General features: G+C 38.9%; 1 protein-coding gene across 2 annotated transcripts in view; it reads right to left on the bottom strand.

Annotated features, from left to right (window-relative positions):
- The window catches only part of LOC131067462 (WD repeat-containing protein DWA2), a 201,723-nt gene that overhangs the window by 115,025 nt on the left and 66,696 nt on the right, over positions 1 to 20,002 (bottom strand). For both annotated transcript variants that reach the window (XM_058002485.2, XM_058002484.2), the window contains exon 5: positions 18,549 to 18,648. In XM_058002485.2, the coding sequence (XP_057858468.2) occupies positions 18,549 to 18,648 (100 nt within the window). The remainder of the gene's footprint in view (positions 1 to 18,548; positions 18,649 to 20,002) is intronic.

Genomic DNA, 20,002 nt, shown 5'->3' with positions numbered 1-20,002 from the left:
AGCCATGGATGTATCAATTCATCATGTTCATACGGCAGTCGCATCACATTTCATGGGGTGAAATCATCAGCGATGCTTTGTGCGAACAACTTGCAGCGGTTCCTACCACTATGACCTTCTTCATGAATTCTTATTTGGTATATTTAGCAGCATCACTTAGACACTTTCCAGGTCTTTCTACCAAGGGTGATCGCTCGCTTATACCAGTTTGGGAATATTATGACCAGTTGCCTTTGAAACCTAGCAGACTGCATTTTAGAAGAGTCCAAGATGCATTCTTCGGATATTTTATGTGTCAGTTTGACATGGATCTCAGAAATAAAAGAGTATCAGATGAGGCATGGGTCAAGGTGTCTGAGTATGGGTGTTTATTCCTGCAATTTCCCACCTTCACCTACATGAGGATTGGGTGCTATGATGGACAACCATACATGCTTCCAAGATACCCGACCGATAGGATAATTCTTATGGAGTTGGGAAGACAGATTATGGCTGTTCATACTCTTCAGTCTACTAGACACAAGGTTGGAATGGGGATCTCCAGCACAAATCCATTGAAAATTGGTCGATACTCCCTTGTCACATCTGTGAAGGCTAAGGCCATGGAGGTTGAATTGCAGGAAATCAAGCTTAAGAGGTTCAAACCTAGAGCTGATTTTGATTATAGAGGTATGAAGGAAAAGATCAAGAAATCCTTTGTGCATGTTCATCGCATTGAAGACATCTGGGCAGATCTCCGCACAGAAGCCGAAGTTCTAAAGATGGATTACTGCAGGCTCACTGTTGAGCAAATTGTTGACTTGAACTTGGCAGATATCCCACAAGGGATGATCGATGACGGGCATATACTTGATCCTGAATACACTTCACGGAGGGTTGAGGAAGCTCCACTTCCTTTGATCCAATGGTCACACAAAGAGTGCGTCTCCATTCTTGACAGATTTCAGCCTATCTTGGCCAACACTAACGCATGGCTGAAAAGTAATGCTGTTAGACTTATCAAAATCAAGGTTGGTAAAGAAGATGATTCTACAGGGCCTCTTGGACGGAAGTCTGAGATTCAGATTGATAATAAGGAGGGTGCTTCATCTTCAAGCACAAGGATCAAGTTACGAGTTAGTCGTGCAGTAGTGCTTCCTCCTGAGGAGACAACTACTCGTGGGAAGGAGAAATCACGGTTCCATGTTCGGGTGATCGATCTGGATAATCCAGAAGAGGGGCAGCAATCTGATGATGCGCCTAAGTCTCCAGTTTCAGACACGCCTCATGAGGTCATTCCTCCAGTTTCTATTGAGACACCTCTTTCTCCTCCTGATTTGCTCATTGATGAGTCTCCTCAGAATGCAGTTCCCATTTCAGCATACGGGCCTTCTCCTGATCAACAACAAGAAAGTGTGTTGGAAGTTCCTGAAGATAATCCCACTTGCATTCAATTATCAGAAATTGATACTTCCACTTCTGGTTTTGAAGAATTCATGAGGCAATCTTCATGCCCATTGGTAACTGAGCAAACCGTGGTCGCTATTCAAACAGATATTCCTCCCAGGGTGACCACGGTAATTCAAACAGAAACTGCTTCTCCTTTGCCTACAGCTACTACTGGAAGTCAGTTGATGACTTTGCCTCCATGGCTTAGTTCTTTCACCCCGAAAAGAAAGAAGCAAGAGATTTCACCTGATACCTTTGACTACCAGCAACTCAAACAGTCCAGATCAAAAGTTGCTAAGAAGGCAAAGACTATCTCTAGGGTAACTGGTGATAGCAACAAGATAAAAGTAGCTGAAATTGTGGAACCTATTGCAGATAAACCACTTGATGAAATGTCAGCTGCTGATTATAAGGTTACAAGGGTAGAATTGGGCAAGCAAACACATGAGGTCATTAAACATGATGCTCAGTTTTCTGTTGCTTCACTAGTGCAAAGGTGTGACGATCTTCTTGCAAAGAAAGACAAGCTAGAAGAAGAAAACCGACAGCTCATGGCAGCCATCCATAAAATCACAAAACCTGCTGCTGAAGGGGGTAACTCCATAGGTTCCTCTGGTTCCCAAGAATCGATTCGTGGAGTGGAAAGGGCTGCTCAAAAAGTACAAGCACTAGATTCCTGGATTGATCAGCTTCATGATCAATGTATGCAAGTGGTAAAAGACACTTTTCAAATAATGTCTAAGCTGGAAACCATAAAGGAGAAATTGGATCAGACTTCTAACACTTTCAAAAAGAATCTGGAAAGTGTTGAGAAAAGTCTGGCAATCTGGCATACCATGCCCCAACAACAGCTCAATATCCTGCAGGATCACACCATCATCTCTTCCAGGGTCATGTACTTGGAATTTGAGGAACTCATGGAAAACAAAACCCTTGTTCTTAAATCCCTCATTGAGGAGATCAGTGATGCAAGGAGATTCCGGGATGAAGTCTATCGAGGTATTGTCTCACATTGTGAAAGGGCCTCTTGCAATATAGTAAGTCAGGATGGAGAGCTGATTCCAGAAGAAGAAGTTCTTGCTGATTTACAGATGAGGATTCATAATGAATGGAGGAGTGAACAATTCTCGGCATCTTCAATTCAAGCATTGATGAAACACCAAGCCTTTCTGCATGAGATCCAGTCTATCCTGGATAAAGACAATTCTGCCCTCCTCCGTTGTCACGACACTATTGTGAAGACTATGGTTGTTGCTAAGAACACCCATGAACCGAATCCCGAGGAACTACAAGTGAGCATTAGGAAATTTCAAGGATTCATGTCTTCACAAAAGGCAACTTAAGTGTTTTTCAACACTTAGTTGAATTTTCTCTCTTTTGTAATCTTTAGTTGTAATTTCGTTTTGACAAGTTACATGTAAAAGTAATTTTTGTAAAATACAAGTTACACATTACTTGTACTTTTGTAATTACATGTAAGGCAACTACAAGTTATGTCCGATTAGGACTGTAGTTGGAATAAGTCTTAGTTAGTTAGAGTAACTCTTAGTTAATTAATGAAGTCTCAGTTATTTATTGAAGGAGTCTTGGTGGTTGAGAGAATCTCTCAAGTTAGTTAGGATCCTCCCACCTTTTTCTCAAGGCTCCTCTTCTATAAATACTTGAGAGGTCCATTGTAAATATATCTTTTTGAAAGCGAGCAAAAACTTTGCCAAATTTACAGCAAGAAGTCTTTGAGCTTATGAATGTGAATTGAAGGTTTTGGAAGAATAATAAAGAAGGATTACTCAAGTTTTGAGTCTTTGAGCTACATGTTTGAGTTTGAATCTTTTTACTTCTTCTATGCAAAGTATTTCTAAAGGAGCTTAATCCAATCTGATTTGAAGTCTTTGAGCTGCAAGTAGAGAAGATTAATTAAAATAGGAAACTCTCTTGAAGGAGCAGCAAATCTTTGAGCTTGCGTCCATTCTTGAGAAAAATTATTGTTTGATAAGAAATAGCAGCAAGTCTTTGAGCTTGCATTAGTTCTTGTCTTTGTGTTAAAAGAATAGATTATTTCAGTCTTTGAGCTGTTATCTTTTATTCGTTGTAAAATTTAGTATAGCAAAGGGTAGATAGGACTTCCAATAGTCAAGTCTTTAAGCTTGATATTGCTGTCTCGTCCCGAAGGAAGTGACGGGAGTCTTTGAGCTTTCAGGAAACTTCATTTCCTTTCTCTCATTTTACTTGAAAGTGGTTACTGTTGTTATTCAATCGCTATCCTTTTCTGTGAAGAGAAAAGGATATTGTCTTTCTTAAAAAAAAAAAAAGAAGAAAGATTGCTGTCCCATCCAATTTTATTTTCCAAGTTGTAGTTAGATAAGGGGAGCCTTCCCTTAATTAGGAGAGTTTTTACTCGTGTGCTGTGGTTGAAATCACAATTTTGTATATTTCCCCAAGTGTACAAAATTTTCAACCAACAATTTCCACTTATGCAAACTTATTAATTAGATTAGCCATCAATTCAATATCAGATCAACAAACACTATTACCAACTTATTAACTGATCAGAATGCTTCATCAATCATATAATCATCAATACCGGTAACCACTTTAAGATCTCTGATAAACAAACATAAACTGTCTTAACGGTTATCAGAAATAAAACATGAACATCGCAAGAAAAGCATTCCACACATGAACACCATGATTTTCACGTGGAAACCCAAATAGGGAAAAACCACGGTGGGAATTGATACCCACAAATATTTTGCACTCTTTCGGAATGCGCCCTATTAGGAGCCAAGCCCGGTTAGAAGCTTACAATGATGCCCTATTAGGAGCAGATCCGGTTAGGAGTCTCCCAGTTAAAGGATTTACCTCACCCCTGTTAAAAGATTTGATTTGTTAGGATCAACCTCGCAAGAGGATTTAGAACTCAGATATTGAGTCACCCTGTTAGGGGATTTTACAATATGAGGCCTGTTAGGACCTACCCGGTTAAGGGATTTTAGTTGTTGTAATTGTTAGAGAACAACAAGGATTTTACTCAACTACTTGCTTGATCAGATCCAATTAAATTCTAAGTCTGCATCTCACTGGCAGATCTTCTCACACACACACACTGGTTCGGCTTCACACACTTCTCAAAATCACCGACACTTCAAAACATCAACCTCACCGACATAAATAACTTTTACAACTAGGTCGGCATCAAAACCCTAAAACTTACTACATAGATCATCACAGATCTTTACAACTCATTACAAATCATTATAGGGATCATTACAATCAATTACAAATCAATATCAGCCGTTGAATGATCATAAATCGTCACAGTAAGTCGATCTGGTACAAAGTCAAACCCTTAGCACATTCCACTAAGCACTTTACACATTGCCAAGAAATTCGCTCTCCACATGCACCAAAACATCTTTCAAACACATCACGCAGTTTGTGTCGCGTTATCATCAACACATGAACTTGATGTAGATCACCGCCAAACCAAAAATCATTACCGGTTAAGAGCATTCTTTACCGGTCCTTAAACCCTTCTTAAACCCTGGCAAAACTTCATCAGAAATACAAAACATGCCTTCTAGTAACCATCATAGGATGCGATTCCGGTTATGTTGGTTAACGGAATGGATTTCTCAAAATTTACAAATAAATACTCCTGTTGCCCAAATAGAAAACCAATGATAACCAGCAATTGGGTAAATAATTATTGCTTTTACCCTCTGCATTAAGGTACAGCTCCCTATATGATATTCAATGAATTTTGTATAATATATTTTTTTATGTGATTCACTTTTAACCAGAAAGTAAACAAAAGGCTTCAACATTCACTAGTCAACACAATATGAATGCTTAATGATGGATAATGAAATTCATAACAAGACATTTGATCTCAAATGGAAATTAACTCGCAGGACGATAAAAAGAATATTTGAACTCTGATTGACACTCACTCATGTCTCACAGGACAAGGGGAATCAGAAAATTCAAAAGCTTACAGCTAATTTCATTTACCAAATTGATTCGCAGACTTCAAATGAAAAATCAGAGAAAAGAAACTGATACGCGAACACATAATCATTCCAACAGAAATTTTACGCATTCAAAACACACAGGTTTCTCAAGTTGTATCATATATTTCATTCCACTCAAAGATGGGTATTCCGCTGAAATTACAAGTGAGATTAGTCTGGTCCTCCCAATTTTACCCCCAAAAATTCTATATCGCGCAAAAACATCCTTACAGATATATATAGCCGCCAGGCTTAATTGTCTTTTTTTAAAACAAAATGCTGATATGAAATTCAAGAGACAACCGTCTATAACTGAAATTAACTAAACGGCTACAAGCCGTAAATAGAGCCATAACTAAAAGAACAGAAAATGGCCTAAACTGTCTCTGAAGTGTGCGTGGTGCCACGTATATTTCGCCACTCCATATGAGCTGCGGAGAAGTTATGAACTACTTGATAATGTGGGAGCCCAATGTGCAGGATGCGTTGCTTCCAAACTTCTTTATCCATACCCACTTGCGTGACTTTAGTTTTATGCACCTCTAAGTGATCCGAACAGACAACCAACATGGATTCAATGCGAGCTACTCTGGTGAAGTCATCTCAGGTGAAAGATTTTGATTTTTTAACAGAATTTATTTTCCCTTTGAAATTCTACACCATATCTACTACCTGTTCAATGGTCTGTCCGTCATCCTTCAAAAGTTGTACATCGATGCACTTCAAGTCTTTCTGCATCACGGCAATGAGTTCTTTCAGTTCTTTTAGCAACTTAATGGACTCTTCATGACCTTGTTTTATGATCGAATTTCTCCATTCAATGTTTTCCTTGGCCACATGCAGTACCTTGTCATCCAAATCATTTACTACATTTTCTGTAAGGAAGTTCATGACACCATACTTCTGTACATCTCTCATTTGAACCAGTACTGCAGCCCATTTTTTCCTTTCCTTTTCCCACGCCGAGACTTCTGTTTCCAGCTCTTGAGTTACAGTCACAGCATCCTCGTACACCTTTACAAGATTAGCAATATACTCTGTTCCTTGCTGAATTATGAACTCAAGCCACTCTTCAAAGGTTTCTGCCAGCACATGATTTCTCTTAACCTTATCCAACAAATTCTGGTTCATGGAAGATTTAGGATCAAAATTTTGAGGAACCTGTGACAGGGGCTGTGGGCTGGGATGATGAATGGCATTAATATACTCCGCCATCTGCTTCACGGTCTATTTCAACTCCCGTTTGTCTTTCTCATCCTTCCATGTTCTGGATAACATTCGTTTAGCAGAGGACTCTAGGTGTTTTGCATCAGCAGCCCTTGAAGCAGTTCCTAAATCAAGCTTTTCAACAACAAAATCCTGCTCCGTTGCGTTTTCTGGATCTTTGTATGAAATAGGCCTAGCCACTTCAGCTACCCAGTGCCCTGTATTCTCATCCACCTCCAGCATAGCTTCTGCCTTTAGCTTTTTAGACTTAGGTGTTTTTCCGAGGCATTTGCTCACCATATCTTCCATGGGTACGCTGATAGGGACTACGTTGCGTTTCTTACTTATTGATGCTCCTAACCACCTTGAAGCGTTTGAGGATATCTTAGCTGGCGGCGTTTGACATTCAGATGAATCCATGGTAGCCAAAGTAGTTACTTGATTGGGGCTTTCCCCGGGCTGCTCCTTTTCTTTACCTGCATCTTGAGTTGCAGGAATGTTTGTTTCTGGTTCACTCATAATCACTTGCGCCTCCTCAGTATCAAGAACTATGATGGTTTCTTTTCCTGTGACGTCTGCACCTTTCCTTTTACTTCTAGAACGGGTGACTTGAACCGTTGAGGGGCCAAACAATGGTTCTTTAAGTCTTCTGGTTTGAACCTTTTCACTTTGAGTACCAGTGACATCTACAATATCAACAACAATGTTAGAAGAAGAAATTGGTACAACAGCATGAGATTGCTCAACTGATTTCTCGACTGAGCCGACAGTAAATTTTATTCCAGGCCTATGATCTCTTAACCATTTCTCCGTTCTCCTTATTACATTAAAGGTTCTTGACTAAATATTTTCTTCTTCTTTCCTATCCCAATCAATTTCAGGAATAGGTTGCACATGAACTCTTTTATTGAACTCCGGGTCCAATACATCTTCATCTTCCGCTTCTTGTATTCTTGCAATATTCATGGGCAATTTCAAAGTAATGATTTGCTGTAACGTGAACCTCGACCATAATCTTCTCCGAACTTCAAATTCATCACAGCAATCCTCCCAATAGTCTTCTAGCTGGGGCATATGTGAAAAGTTCACATCAACATTCAGGGGCTTCACCGCATATTCTTTGTTGTCGAACCCCTGCCGAGCAACATATGGCGGCAAATTCATCTTCTTGAGTTCCAATTCTAAGTTCAATGCATCAGAAACAGTTTGGCAACTATAATGTCCGAGTTCAACTGGGAAAATTGCTTCAGATTCACTTTTCATCCCAAATCTCTTATCCACATGAGCTAGCTGTCTGCTAACCTCTAAAAGTACATAACTGTCGAGAGCATATCTGGGTAATCTGAAAGGTTCATCTTCAAAGCCTCCAATTGTGATATAAGTGAATCTAGGAAATTGAATGAAACAACTCCCATATGTGGTGACCAACTTTAATGCCTCAGGTGACATCCTATTATTCAAATTTCCTTGTAGTTCAAAAGTTAATCTTCCCGCAAAGACATCATTCCATCTCAAGAAATTTTCTGTGTATCTCTATATTTGCAAATGTGGATAGCACTCGTAGACCTTCATTCCATTAACCCAAGGTTCTTGATGTAATCATGGCCATTCTTTGATACAAGCTAAAATATAGAACAAGTATGAAGTCATGTGAAAATTAGTTGTTCCAACGAAATTACTCAACCCTTCATGCAATCTCTCAGCAATTACTTGCGCCCAGTCTAGGTACTTTTCACCAGCTAATAATACCTGAATGTAAAAATACATCCAGTCCTCCCAATAGAAGGCATGTGAATTCCCCTTAAGCCTGTTCAAAAGGATCACGACATCCCTAACTTCTGTGATGAAATGCTCTCTTGTTAAGGGTTTGGGCAACCTAGAACCTCCCTTTTGTATTTTAAGGAGCCAGTTCCTAGCTATGACGCTCCGATAAACACTTCTCTTTTCAGAGAAAAATGCGTATGAGGTTCCTATGGACCAATCTTCATACGGCTCCTTGTGAGGAATTCCAATTGCAGCCATTACAGTTTCTCTGTCAATCCGCACTAGCATGTCTCCATTATTGGCTCTAATACACCTCTTACCAGCATCATATCGGTTCATGCATGCATATACTAATTCTGGGCAAGGAGCAGCAATTGGGAATGCAGCGGCCTCAACAAGACCACTGTGAACTATCTTTTCCATCATGGAATTAGCTGTCGGGTTCTTGGCCCTCTCTAAAAAGTTATCTAACTCATCCTGAATGAAGGCTGTATCATCTAGCTCTGGAAGGGTACTAACCAAGCATGATGTTCGACCCAATTTGGGCAGAATCGGTCTCATTTTTGCTTTAAATTGCGTCAATCAGACAGCATTCAACTCCGAAGCAAAGAATTACACTTTCCAATTTTCAGAACTAAACAAAATAAGGGAAAATAAGCAATTGAACTCACCTGTCTTCAACATCAAATTGTGAAACCCTCGGAAGAACTGAGCTAAATTACCTTCTGCGTCTCCACTCTTCGCCAACGGCAACAATAATTACCTTACCTGAGACGCCCCATATTTAAAGACAGAGAAGACTGAAATGAACCAACACACGCTTCGGCTCAGCTCATTCATCCGTGGAAAGTCACTTGTGATTTGATATAATTCTGACATGCTTATTAATTAGAAATCAACTCCACACAGTCGACATGCCTTCTCATGATTGTTTCCATTATTACAATTTGAAAACACGAAAACCAAGGAAAATTATGTTTTGATTGCGCCGCCTTTTCCTCCAAGACACCATCGGGCTGACTTGAAAACACCGCTTTGAACCTTGAACTCATTTTAAAAGAAGTTCATTGGTTCAAAGTTCAATGACAACAAGTCACATTTGCAAACAAGCAGAAAGAGACAAAAGGAACGTTCAAAAACACGGGAATGAACCTTGAACCTTGAACCATTTCAAAACAAAAGTTCAATGGTTCAAGTTCAAAACGACCACAAGACTAGTACTAAAGAGACAGCCGCAAAACACAAGACAAAAGACCGATTGAACCTTGAACCTTGAACCGAAAAGGTTCAAAGTTCAAGTTCAATGACTATGCTAATGACAACTTAGAACTTTATGGAGCGCATTTCTCTTGAACTCGAATTGTGAACTTTATAAAAGGTTCGACACATGAGTACGAAACTCGTTTAATGAAGACTTTAAGTCCTAGAAAATAATTACCCTTTTTTTCTTTGATAGGCTATAAACGAAAAATAAAAAGGGGCAATAGGTTACATACTTAAATCCATTATAAAAGCTTATGTATCAAACCACAAGTCACCAAACATCGCCAATCACCCGATTCCATCAAACCTTGTCTTCTTTACCGGTTAAGGTCCTAATTGCCAGTCTTGTCGGTAAACCCTATTAAACTATCAAACTCTAACTCCGGTAGACCAAAACACTTAGCCAACAAGTCAATCATCGAAAAACAACTGTAAACATCATTAAACATCAGTTGACCCTGGTTGCCATCAATGACAACACAAATAATTGATCATGTCATCTTTCCTCTACCGGTACAGTCATCCATCATCATCTCATCCTCATCAGTTATGCCAAACATGCCAACAATCTCCCCCTTTGGCATTGATGGCAACACTAAATATCAATATACTCAACACATATTGTTCCGTTCTGTTCTGGATCTTCTCTACAACTCTTCTCTTTTCTGTTGCACCTCTTCTGTCAGTTACACTCTATCTTCAATTACACATCTTCTCTTGATCATAAGTCTTCTCTTGACTAATCATATTTCTTCTCCCCCTTTGACAGCAATGCCAAAGGTGCATAAGCATCACAAATCATCAAGTCTGATGCAGTTGTTGTCTCCAACATGTCTGCAAACTCATCTAAGCTGCTCCCCCTACGGAGAAGCCTACATCTCATCAATCCAAAGTGAAAAATAGTCATGAAGCCCACTCGATTGATGCATCTTGCATTCTAGTTTTGTCTAAGTAGGGGTCCGACCCCTAGTTTACCTCTGAGATACTCAAAGGTTGTCTTCGGCAATGGTTTTGTGAAAATGTCTGCTAGCTGCTCTTTGCTTGTCACATACTCCATGCGGACTTGTTTTTCCTGTACTCTTTCCCTTATGAAGAATTGGTTTAAGTATTGAATGTTTTCAGATCTGAGATAAGTCTATTTTAGTGTTGAAAGTTTCAGTTTTTGTTAATACTGATTCACCCCCCTCTCAGTATTAACTGGATCCTCTAGGATTAACAATTGGTATCAGATCAACAAACACTATTACCAACTTATTAACTGATCAGAATGCTTCATCAATCATATAATCATCAATATCGGTAACCACTTTAAGATCTTTGATAAACAAACATAAACTCTCTTAACTGGTTATCAGAAATAAAACATGAACATCGCAAGAAAAGCATTCCACACATGAACACCATGATTTTCACGTAGAAACCCAAATAGGGAAAAACCACGGTGAGAATTGGTACCCACAAATATTTTGCACTCTTTCAGAATGTGCCATGTTAGGAGCCAAGCCCAGTTAGAAGCTTACAATGATGCCATGTTAGGAGCAGACCCTGTAAAGAGTCACCCGGTTAAAGGATTTACCTGAGCCCTGTTAAAAGCTTTGATCTATTAGGATCAACCTCGCAAGAGGATTTAGAACTCAGATATTGAGTCACCGTGTTAGGGGATTTTATAATATGAGGCCTGTTAGGACCTACCCGGTTAAGGGATTTTAGCTATTGTAATTGTTAGAGAACAACAGTGAATGATCTATGTATAGCACTCAACTGCTTGCTTGATCAAATCCAATTAAGTTCTAAGTTTGCATCTCACTGGCAAATCTTCTCACACACACTGGTTCGGCTTCACACACTTCTCAAAATCACCGACACTTCAAAACATCAACCTTACCGACATAAATAACTTTTACAACTAGGTCGGCATCAAAACCCTAAGACTTACTACATAGATCATCACAGGTCTTTACAACTCATTACAAATCATTATAGGGATCATTACAATCAATTACAAATCAATATCAGTTGTTGAATGATCATAAATCGTCGCAATAAGTCGATCTGGTACAAAGTCAAACCCTTAGCACATTTCGCTAAGCACTTTGCACATTCCCAAGAAATTCGCTCTCCAAACGTGCCAAAACATCTTAAAAACACATCACGCGGTTTGTGCCGCGTTATCATCAACACATGAACTTGATGTAGATCACCGCCAAACCAAAAATTGTTACCGGTTAAGAGAATTCTTTACCGTCCCTTAAACCCTTCTTAAACCCTGGCAAAACTTCATCAGAAATACAAAACATGCCTTCCAGTAACCATCATAGGATGCGGTTCCGATTACATACTTAAATCCATCATAAAAGCTTATGTATCAAACCACAAGTCACCAAACATCACCAATCACACGATTCCATCAAAACTTATCTGCTTTACCGGTTAAGGTCCTAATTGCCAGTCTTGCCAGTAAACCCTATCAAACTCTAACTCCGGTAGACCAAATCACTTAGCCAACAAGTCAATCATCGAAAACCAACTATAAACATCATTAAACATCGGTTGACCCTGGTTGCCATCAATGACAACACAAATAACTGATCATGTCATCTTTCCTCTACCGGTACAATCATCCATCATCATCTCATCCTCATCAGTTATGCCAAACATGCCAACACCTTGTTTACAAGGAAGTTCTCAATTTCACACCATATTTTGTCTTATAAATTTTCCCAAAGAGTGCAAAATCAATCTCCACAAGGAAATTCCAATTTCTCTCTCACTTAACATTCACTCTCCAAGAGTGGAAAATCGAACCTTAGAGGGAAATTTCCAATTTTCAATTGCGTTGAAACAAACTTTAATCATTTAACACTTGGTGTCAACTCTTCTTCAAAGGGTGGAAAAACAACCCTTAGAAGGAAAATTCCAATTTTTTTGCTCACCTTGACCTCTTCCTAACAACCCTACAACAAGATAAATTTGACAATTGTTACAATATATCGACAATATTGACATTCTACCTCTAGCAATTAATTCTCAAACTCAATCCAACAAAACCAACCTCTTCTCACAAGAAAGGGTTAACGACTAGGAACTACTGACAAGCTAAAACCAAACTAAAATACCTAAGGCACCTAATATAAGCAAAAAGTGGGGGTCCCCATTTGAAATGGGGTGATGTGTGAAAACGTCACAACAAGTCTGTTTATCATCTTTTATCATCAGGATCACTCCTATGCATTCAATTTTCAATTCCGATGCATTTTGGCCATTGCCGCTACTTGGATGTAATTTAGAGCTATGTTTATTTAATTTCATTAAGGCTACCTTTTTAATTAAATTATTTTATCAAGCACCTCAGTATTATAGATTGTTGGAAAAAGAATGGAAAGTTTTAAACAATGAGAAGTTTAAAAGATAAAAGTGTCAAAAATTAATTAAAAGTAAAATAAATTACATTTTGGAGTTAAAAGGCATATTAAACTAATAAAGTGATTTTAAAATGGGGTTTTTGGAAAGTTCCCCAAAAAGCTTATAATAAGGGGAATTGAGAGTTCATTTAGAATGTTGAAGTTTACTGTATCTCTTTAATAGAAAATCCTTGTGGTTTTGGAGATTGGACTTGGTTCATCTTAGCCTCTAGAGGACAAAAACCCTATTGCAAAGATCAGTTTCAGTGGTGAAAGATTCCTCCCTAGTTGGTGATTGGCAGAGTCACTTAGATTTTGTATCGACATTTCAATGGTTATTGTATGAAATTAATGAATTCTTTGAAAAGATAAATTTCAGAATTTAAAGATTTTGTAGAGTAAGTCAAGAAACTTATGTCTAGACACCATGTTATGAAATAAGGGTTTTGCAAGATGAGTTTGGATTAATTGAAGGCTATGTTACCAGGTCCTAGTCTAGTTCAAACCGGGTTCTGGTCCTAGTCTGGTCCTCTATGGGTTTGGCCAATGTCTTGCCCACTATCTATGGGTTTGGCCCAGACAAACCCAAGCAAACCCAAGCCGACTTTCACCTCCAAATGTGTCTAATCGGCGAATTTGGATATTTCTTAAACTTTGTTTGACTTTTTATCATAAGGTATCCATTTACAACAATGGTAAAAAATATTGTCAAAACAATGGCATCAAGGAATAATCACCAAGTCACTGTGCTAAAAACAAAATGGAAGGTCTAGTATTCATCATAACCCTTGCATATTCAATTCTCAATCTCTAATATTATCAAATTTATAACTAGCATGAATTATGTTTGCCATTGTTAAGGACAATGGATTATTATTAAATGACTGCCTTCAGCACTCTATCAAGTGTGTAGGAGCAGTGATCTGTAGATAATAGTGAGCAAGGGTGAGAACCATGTTAAAATCTTAGGGCCAGTTCATTACTTTAAGGATACTTTGAGTCTTATCTGAATTCTTGACACACTTTAAGGTCCTATAAACTCAAAAAGAAGCAATCTCAATATGCATAAAGACCTTGTCATACAACACCAAACAAGGACAGTGTACAGATAAGCCATTATGAGAGTCATAGTAAACTTCAAATGATAGTGGTATCAAAAGAGAGAAAATAATGTTCTATGAAGAGTATCCTATGTATCACAATGTTCTAAGAAGAGCCATGGATATGACAGTCATCAAGTTGTTATCTATGAAATCTCATTCATAGCCTATAGAAACTACAATCTATAGAGCAAGAACAACAGATCAAGATTTTGAATGGGAAGAGCGAGAGGAGAGCGAACGGGAGGTGCAAGGGTTTCTACAGGGGGAAGCTTTGTGGAGAGCGAGGGAGAAGACGCAGAGGAAGATGACAGAGACCCCTCCACCATTTGCCCTCTGCAGTGGCTTCTTGCCTATGGGAGGAGCTCGGAGGTTCATACAGCAGTTGCAGAGTGTTTTGCGGGAGTGGTGGGAGAGGAGTTGTTGGCTCTACCGTTGGGCGTGTTGTTAAAGTTGTTGTTGTGTTTGATTCTCAGCCCTACGTAGGTTTTGATATCGTCATAATTGAGGAAGATGGGTCTCTTGGCCCTCACTCTGGATCTCTCTCCATTATGGGGTCCAAAATGGTGGTGACTGAAGGTGTTTGGGGATCCTTTGGCGATGGTTATGGGGTCTCTTTTTTCCCCTCTTTGTTTTGGTATGGGGGAAAAATTTGGGACCCAGGTGGTATTTCTGCAACACGGCTCTTCCTAGGATTTGTGAGCTTTCCTTTCCCCTTGGTTTGTCTTTTGTCCTCGGGGTGGGGTGTTCTATACGCTGTCACTTTGTTCCTTCTCATGGCGGCAGTGTTCTCTTTGGAACCATGGCTTAAGGCCATGAGGGTGGGGGTGCACTGTTTGCTTCCAGTGCCCTTTCCCCTCCTTTTGTTGCTTGATCTGGCAGGCCTTTTGGGGTTGCTTTTGGTTCCTTTGGTGCCTTCTCTGCCTTGGAGTTTGTTTGAAGATTGCTTGATGGGTTGTCATCTTGGGCCCAGCCGTGTTTTTGCTTGCAATTTCTCTTGGCCTGCCCACTCTTTGCAACATGGATTTTCTTCAGTTTGCCTTATTCAGGTGGCCCATCCTTTTCCGATGGTGGAGATGGATGGTATTGGAGACATTTTCCCTCCTATTGAGGTGGAGCTGGGTGTTGCGATGCAGCCTAGGTGGTGCTGGTGGCTGGCTGGTGATGACCTATTTCTTGAGGCTAGACGGTTGTTTGCTACTGTCCCCTGGCTAAAGAGTTTCTACCCCTTTTCTCCTATAGAAGTGGAGATTTTGGTTATGTTTTTCTGCTTGGAGTTAGATTGGTTCAAGCCTCTTCTTCATCATTTGGTTTTGGGAGCCTTTTTAAAACCCAGTTGTCTAGCTAAGCGTTGTGATTCCATCTCTTGGTGGCTGGACTTTGGTTCGAGGTTTGAAGCTTTGTTCTCTTTGCTGATGGTTTCCTACCTGTCAGCCCCTATTGAGGTGGGTTCCTATCCTATTGAGGTGGATAGATGCTCTGTTGTTTGAGGTGCGGCTATCAGAAGCTTCGAGGTTGTTGGCTTCATCCTAGTGGTAGCCATATCAAAACCCATTTTGAAGGTTAGGGGAGCCTTTCAAAACCCCCATGTTTCGGTTCAGCTTTCAATGCTTCTTTTATGTAATCTTGTTTGGCTGGATGCTTATAGTTTTCAAGGGCCCAGTATAGACTATGGTTGTTTTTGGTTAAGGTCTGGGCTAGCTTTTTGCTGCTTGGAGTTTTTGTTGCAGGCTAAGGGAGTCGAGAATATCCCTGTTGTTTGGCTGAGGGTGCCTGTTAGACCCTCGTCATTTACTTTTAAGAGCTATAGCTTGAGGTTGTAGCCTTGTTGGTGTGGCCAGCCTGTTTTGTATTGGCTATATCTTGATCGTCTGGCTGGCACTTTCTGCTTGTGACTGCGCTGGTATTTGGCTGGCGTTAATCAGTTCAGCTGTGTTTGGGCTGCTGGTTTTCATGGTTTGTTTTCTTTGGCAGCGTAGTATTGTGGGTTCCAAATCCTAGTAAAATCTGAGGGTTTCGGGTCCCTTCAAAACCTGTTGTATGGGGTTTCAGGTCCCCTCAAAACCTGTTTTATCCTTAATCAAAAACTACAATCTATAGAGCTCATAATCACAAATGATTGTCATGTCAAATAAACCTAAGTCAAATGACCTACAAGAAGATAGTCATTTAATATGGATGATGATGATGATAGTTTTGATGACTCATATGATATTTGATCAATGATCAATGATGGCTGATTGTTGACACACAACATTATTATTTTTATCTTTAAATTTTAATATATATCACGGCATTCGAGTTTGACTAACATTTGACTATTAATATTGTGGTGTATTTTGAACTTAATTACTGCTGCAAATATGTATATATTTCTGTTTTTTATATGTTTTTGTATGGACGAACCCAACCCCCCAAAAAAATGTTGCCAAAACCCGCGAACCAAACCCTCGAACCCGAACTTGAGAGTGAACCGGAACCGGCAACTTAAATTGAAGGTGTTGAGCATCTTGGTATTGGGCGAGATGAGATTGAAGCTTCCGCAAGCTTCAAATGGGTTATTTGTTTGAAAGTTTCCCAGTAGTTCTTGGATGCCAAGCGCAAGTATTGTTTGCTGGCCGTTTGGAATCTCCATTTCATAGCTAGCTGCTTAAGACACCAAAGGGGACATGGCTGGAAATATCAGTCGATTGGGGTGTTCATTAAATATCTTTCTGAACATGGAGATTGTCCTCCGTCTGCTGGACATGAAGGTCCCTTCAATGCCGCTATTGCTATTCAAGCTTGGCCGCTGGTCTTGGTTTAGGCAAGAGGATTAGAAGAGGGGCTTAACATAATTTGGACAGATTAGAAAAGTTATAACCAGCACTGAAATATCTGGTCTGACAATAGCTTTGGTCTGATTTATAGCAGCAACACCATCCTTTGGTATCAACATGTGAAGGACAATCATTTCAGAGTGTGCATTCAGAAGTTTCCACTTGTGCATGGCAGAAGGGTATATCAGAGATAAAAGGTTGCAAAAACTATATGAACTGATTGCTTTATGTTGCTGGGTAATTTCTGGTAATTGTGTGAATCATTATTGCTGCTGTATACTTCAGTCTGATGTATGTATTCGCTGCTGTATATCTCAGATATATAATAAGCCCCTCAAGAGAATAAATAAGGTCAGATCTTGGTTGTTTAATAATTTAGTTTTCAGATTAATAGAAACAGATTTCTTCTCAGAGTTTCCATGGTCATTCCTTCCAATGAATGTATGGTATTTAAATTACATTTATCATACAATTACCATCATCAATATGCAATGAAACATTCACCAATCTGAATATACCAAAACCTGCAAAGAAAACCTAATTACCTAAGGAGGCATGCAAAGTGTTTTTCAAGTAATCAGTGAGGGATCTTACACTTATCAGGTGCAAAGAAAGTGTTCATGAACTTGTTCTACTTTTTCGCCACATCCCAATTGATCTTCTCCCTATAATGCTGCCAGTGGTATGGAGGCACTAGACCTAGTGGCTAGACTGCTCTGCCCCAAGATGAGTTTCCTAGGCTGACTCTAGCAGTTCTATTAGCCCAACAAGCAGAGGAGAACAAAAAGATGATGAATTTTTTGAAGCCATTACCTGAAACAGTTGATGTCATAGGTCCTTAGGGAGATAAGCCACAATCACCACTGAATCCACTGTCTTGTGGACTTGTGGTACCCACCACTGAATATTTGTTGTTGTCTTGGCCTTAGCTAACTTTCCTTAAGGACTTTAATTACCATACTGTTTATTAACAGTTGAGACAAGTCCTTAATTTCCATCGCTTATCATGACGTATTTCAATGCTCATTATTTTTTTTTAATGTTGGTCTTCCTCGAACTACAGGTCCAAAATGATATTACCTGCTTGAGGATGAGATTTCATCCATCCATTTCTCATATGATTAGCACTGTACATTGTATTTTAATGTATATAAAGACACTTGTAATTCCCAAAAAAAACTTCATTGTTAGACTTTCAATAAATATTTTGCATTATTTTCACGCGTGGAAAAAAACACTTGAATTGAGGGTATCTTCACAGTTTCCTTCAATATAATCATTGTTCCAAATATGGTTTAAGCATGGAAATATCATATACAAGTATATAGGTAGATTCATTGAAAATTATTGTGAATTTACAAAGAGATACCAAAATGAAAAGATGATTTATGTGCACTTTTATTTTAGTATTGACATCCCATTTTAAATAAAGTGAATCCAAATAGGCCACCTTAGTGTCACCATCTCAATGTCTAGAGAATTTAGCACATTCAAAAGCAACCTCTTTCACAAAATCTAGAATCTTGTCAGCATTTGTCATAAAAGAGAAAAAATCACCTTTGCAGACTCTGTTGAGGAATCTAAGCTCCACAAATAAAAGGTCTCTTGATCAATGCTCACCAGCTGATCGTGCCTACCTGACGGCCACCATAGTGTACTACACACAAAAGTTCCAAAATGACTAAATAATGTTTGTAAGGTACATTGAAAGGAACTAGACACACATATTGCTGTTGAACTCAGCATTTGGCTAATCTCATTTAAACAAAAAATAGCATTACTCATTGTGGTTTTTCATGAATCAACACAATACCAACTATAGCCATTTAAAGTTGAAGATTGGATTTTCTAATGGATAAATTTATAAATATCCTGTAATAGATCATGAAACTTAACCTCAAATCATAACCTTGAATATAAGACAAACATACTAACAAAATTCATCTAAATGCTAAGCCAAAAGATTCTGATTCAGGTATAGCCCAGACAAATACAACAAAAGACAACAAGGGGCTAAATTCAACCGATCATACTGTGCTTAGATTCAAAAGAAACAACAGAGAGTAATAGCTACTCCATGGGCATCTTTGAAGCATTCACACAAAAAGAAGCAGTCAATCAATTTATGACAACGTGAAAAGAAAGGGTTACACATTGATGCTTATAATGGCCTATAAAAATAAGAACTTAGATGCGTCAATTGATTATCACCATTGTACTTGTAGCATGGTGAGATATGCATTTTTTTTGTTTTCAGCCCATATGATGAGAACGAAGCGTCCTTCAAAAAGGTGAACAAATTTCAAAAAGTGCATAGAAATATTGTGGTCAGTTGTCTTCATTAACTTCTATGGAAAGATGGACATCATTTGATAGGACAAGAACCCAGACTCTATGGGCATCATTGAATGATTTAGTATATTGGCATATTAAAGTTGGAACTTCGAAAATTACACTTACCTGAAAATTCAGGATGTAATTTGGTTAAAGAGAGACAGTGGGGTTTGGGAAAAGATTGATGACACACATTGGAAATACTTTTATTGGCAGAGTGAATTGATGAGTTGGAATCAATGAGTTGAATCAGCTTTGCTTGTGAACAAGCAATTTTGGGAAGGGAGGACTTGTAATATCTCTTTTTGGGTCCATTCCAACATTTTTGGAAAGTTCAACTTTCTTGGAGAGCACTAACTTTATCCAAAGAGTATTCTGATAGTGATAGAGACTTCCTAGAGTGACATTGAGTGCAATGGTACTTAATGTGTATAGTTATAACATTCTGAGAACACTCCACACTCTAGGATAAATTTGTCACCATGGGAAAGCATCAATATTCATACAAATTGATTTCCTATGCGTTTAAGGTATTGTTGGTGTGGTCAGAATTCATATTTGGACTTTTTAAAATCTTCCATAACTTGGTCGTTGTGCACAAATTTATCATCATGGGAAAGCATCAATCTTCATATAGATTGATTTCCTATATACTTAAGGTATTGGTGGTGTGGTCA

This window comes from Cryptomeria japonica, chromosome 3, assembly GCF_030272615.1.
Source record: "Cryptomeria japonica chromosome 3, Sugi_1.0, whole genome shotgun sequence".
NCBI lineage: Eukaryota > Viridiplantae > Streptophyta > Pinopsida > Cupressales > Cupressaceae > Cryptomeria > Cryptomeria japonica.
The sequence above is the reverse complement of the archived record's forward strand: the minus strand, read 5'-3'. Positions and strand labels throughout refer to the sequence as shown.